Raw genomic sequence first — 3,383 nt, 5'->3', positions numbered from 1 at the left:
ACACACTCACTCACGGACACACACACACTCACTCACTCAGAGACACACACACACACTCACAGAGACTCACACACACACACACACTCACACTTGCATGGTTTTCTACCCAACATTCAGTTTAATTGATTCAACACTGAACTAAATTGATCTGAATAATGCGAACTGCTTTACAGCTGAAAGCTGTGCAGTATTAACACTGTTATTTTCCTGTTTATCACTGTGAAGCGGCTTTGAATCAGTCTGTATTGTATAAAGTGCTATAGAGATAAATGTGGCTTGACTAGTCAGAGTAAGTCATGTCAGATTGATGTGTTTTATGCGTGTGCAGGCGTGAGAGCGCAGACGTGTGGAAAGTGGTTCTTGGCATCAATAATCTGGATCATCCTTCTCCATACATGCAATCGCGGCATGTCAAAAGCATCATCGTCCACTCACGCTACAACCGGGCCGTGGTGGACTACGACATCAGCGTGCTGGAGCTGGAGACCGAGGTGGAGGTGACCAGTTACGTGCGTCCCGTCTGTCTGCCCGGCCGCGGACAGCTGCCCAAAGCTGACCAGTACTGCCACATCTCGGGCTGGGGTCACATGGGGAACAGAAGTGAGTGGAGCACACACACACACACACACACACAGACTCACACACACACACGTGTGAGGGGTCAAAGGTGACAGAATGAGCATGTTTAGGTGAACAAGCCCTTTAATGGATTATTCAGTGACTAGATTTAGTTGAGTAATTATATGCTGATACTAGTAGTGTTGGCAGTAGGGCTGTGCAAAAAATCGAATGCTACGGCTGTGTGTAGTAAATGCCGCTCCATCTGAAAGCACGTGCTGGAGATTTACTACTAATCACTGGAGCGGCTTTACTGACGATATGCGCATTTGATTTTTTGCACAGCCCTAGTTGGCAGAGCTGTAGTTGTCCTATAAAGCCGAGCAGCTCTTTCCAGCACTGATGCTGATGTAGATTTATGTGCTAGAGGCTGCTAGTTTTCTCTCAGCGTGAGCTCCTGCAGCCAGTGATGCAGTGACTGATGGACAGTGCTGGGTAGTGACTGATTACATATAAACGTAAATTTAAATACTCGTAATCAGACTACATTACTTTTGTTACTTTTTGTTACTTACGAGCCCCCTGCAGTTTGGTAAGTCTTGATGTAATGTTTAATGCACTTCATGTTGTTAATAACAAACGGAATATATGTTCTTTCATTTTGTATTTTTATATCAATATGGTATAACAGGGTGTCCGCGGGGTCTTAACAAGTATTAAAAAGTATTAAATGCCATTTTCCATTAAATTTTGTATAATCTTTTCATGATGTATATTTGTCGAATAGTGGGGTTCTGTGTAGTTTATTTAAGGAATCCCGCAAGATTTGGCGTCATGTGTTACGGCGCTCACTGACTGACTGCGCCGCTGCTGCGTGATAGCGCTGGGCTTGTTGATCCCGCTCTCGCTGAACTTCAAGTTCTGACCATTACCGCATGCTCCCATCCGCTCCCGCGATTTTTGTGTCCGCTCCCGCAAACATTCTAACATTGTATATAATTTATCAGGGCGCCGCTATCAATATGTGGGATATTTAAATCCCTTTTCAATGAGCGCTCACAGTCGCAGTTCACTTTCGATTTTGCGATCGCCCGCGCACTGTGTAAATGATAAAAGATATTTGTCAGTGAGCTCGGGATCTGTTGACGAGCAAATCCTCCAACATCTTACTTTTGACCCGTGATCAGGCAAATCTGACTTCTGCAGCTCGTGTTGGATGCAGGGTGGTTATTGTTTTTTTTCCACGAAATTGGGCTGCTTTTAAACTCTTGCCATGGGTTGATTTTCCCCAGTGGGTTAAAGGTTTGAAATATTGCATAAATTTGGTTGAAATGCTTGTACTCAAACATTTTGCATTCCACCTGTAATAAAACTGTGCTATAGGTTATTGGGTAGGATTAGAGATATAGAATATGGTCATGCAGAATATGTGCTTTATAATAATAAATAATAATAATAATACATTTTATTTAAAGGCGCCTTTCAAAGCACTCAAGGACACCGTACAGTGGAGTGATAATCATAAAATCAAAACAACAATACAACAACTATTGACGTTAAATAATTTAAAACTAATCAGAGAAAGCTAATTTAAACAAGTAAGTTTTAAGACATGATTTAAAAGTAGTCAGACAGTCACTTTCTCGTATAGATTGTGGAAGAGAATTCCAGAGATTAGGAGCAGCACAACTAAATGCCCTAGACCCCATAGTGGCTAAACGAATAGAAGGTACAACAAGGGAAACAGATGAAGAAGATCTGAGAGTACGCTTCGGGATGTAAATATGAAGCAAATCAGAGAGATATTGTGGTGCAAAATTATGAAGAGCTTTAAAAGTAAGTAGAATCTTATACTCTACTCGAAATTTAACAGGAAGCCAGTGAAGATTTTTTAAAAATATCACAGTGGACAAAATTATACAGTAGAATGTATAATACATTTACATCCACGGCGCACTGTAAATGTGCATGTCAATCTAAATATCACAGGCAACATGTGACTTAACTTTGGTCAACTATAGAAACTAAGTATATATACAGTAGATGAAAAGCAATTGGCTAGGTAACTAAAGGTCAAGTCTGCCACAAACAAACTTAAACAAATACAGTAAAGTTAGCAGAAAAGTTCATTTGTAGAGTTAACTCTGAAATTAGCCATTACACATGAGTTCATTACATTATTCTTCTGAGCTATTCATGTGTATATTCCGGAAAATTAAATAAGCATGGAGAGACGGCCATTATTGCAGGTCATTTTTACAGATTAAATTTAGATGCAAAGAAGCTATAAATCTAGTCCAGTGATTAAATGGTGTCTCATGAGCTAAACGTATGTGAAGTTAAAGTTTTTCAACTTTTTTTTTGCACAATAGTGGAAGTCATAGTAGCATTGCTTCTAGTCCAATTTCAGCAGTGTGCACTTCACTGCACAACAATTACAGATATAAACAGACATGACGCACAAACTCCACAACCTTCTGACTCATCTTAAAAAGAATAGATAAACATAAGACCTAAACCGAAGATACAGATAAGAATTTAAACTTAGGAGCAAAGTTTACAATTTGTGAAGTGTTGTAAGTGTCAATAATGTGCACCATAATGCATTTACGGCTAACTTAAAGCACAGGTTCTCTACCCACTGATACATGCACACTTCACATAACAACAGAGGACAGCACTATTTGGATGAGCATGTGGCTTCAATAATAAAATATTCTGTGATTTTTCATCAATTAAAATGCTTTTGTGAATATACAAAATACTATTTACTACTATACTACTATTGCATACCATTACCATAAATATTGTGTGTGTGTGTGTGT

At 39.4% G+C, this 3,383-nt stretch overlaps 1 protein-coding gene across 1 annotated transcript in view; it reads left to right on the top strand.

Moving 5' to 3' along the window:
* corin (corin, serine peptidase) overlaps positions 1-3,383 on the top strand; it is a 36,809-nt gene that overhangs the window by 19,409 nt on the left and 14,017 nt on the right. The window contains exon 12 of the mRNA XM_016563946.1: positions 329-600. Within this exon, the coding sequence (XP_016419432.1) occupies positions 329-600 (272 nt within the window). The remainder of the gene's footprint in view (positions 1-328; positions 601-3,383) is intronic.

This window comes from Sinocyclocheilus rhinocerous, unplaced genomic scaffold (genome assembly GCF_001515625.1).
Source record: "Sinocyclocheilus rhinocerous isolate Xijiao unplaced genomic scaffold, SAMN03320098_v1.1 scaffold3366, whole genome shotgun sequence".
NCBI classification, from domain to species: domain Eukaryota; kingdom Metazoa; phylum Chordata; class Actinopteri; order Cypriniformes; family Cyprinidae; genus Sinocyclocheilus; species Sinocyclocheilus rhinocerous.
Note: the sequence above shows the minus strand (reverse complement) of the source record. Positions and strands in the feature narration are given on the sequence as shown.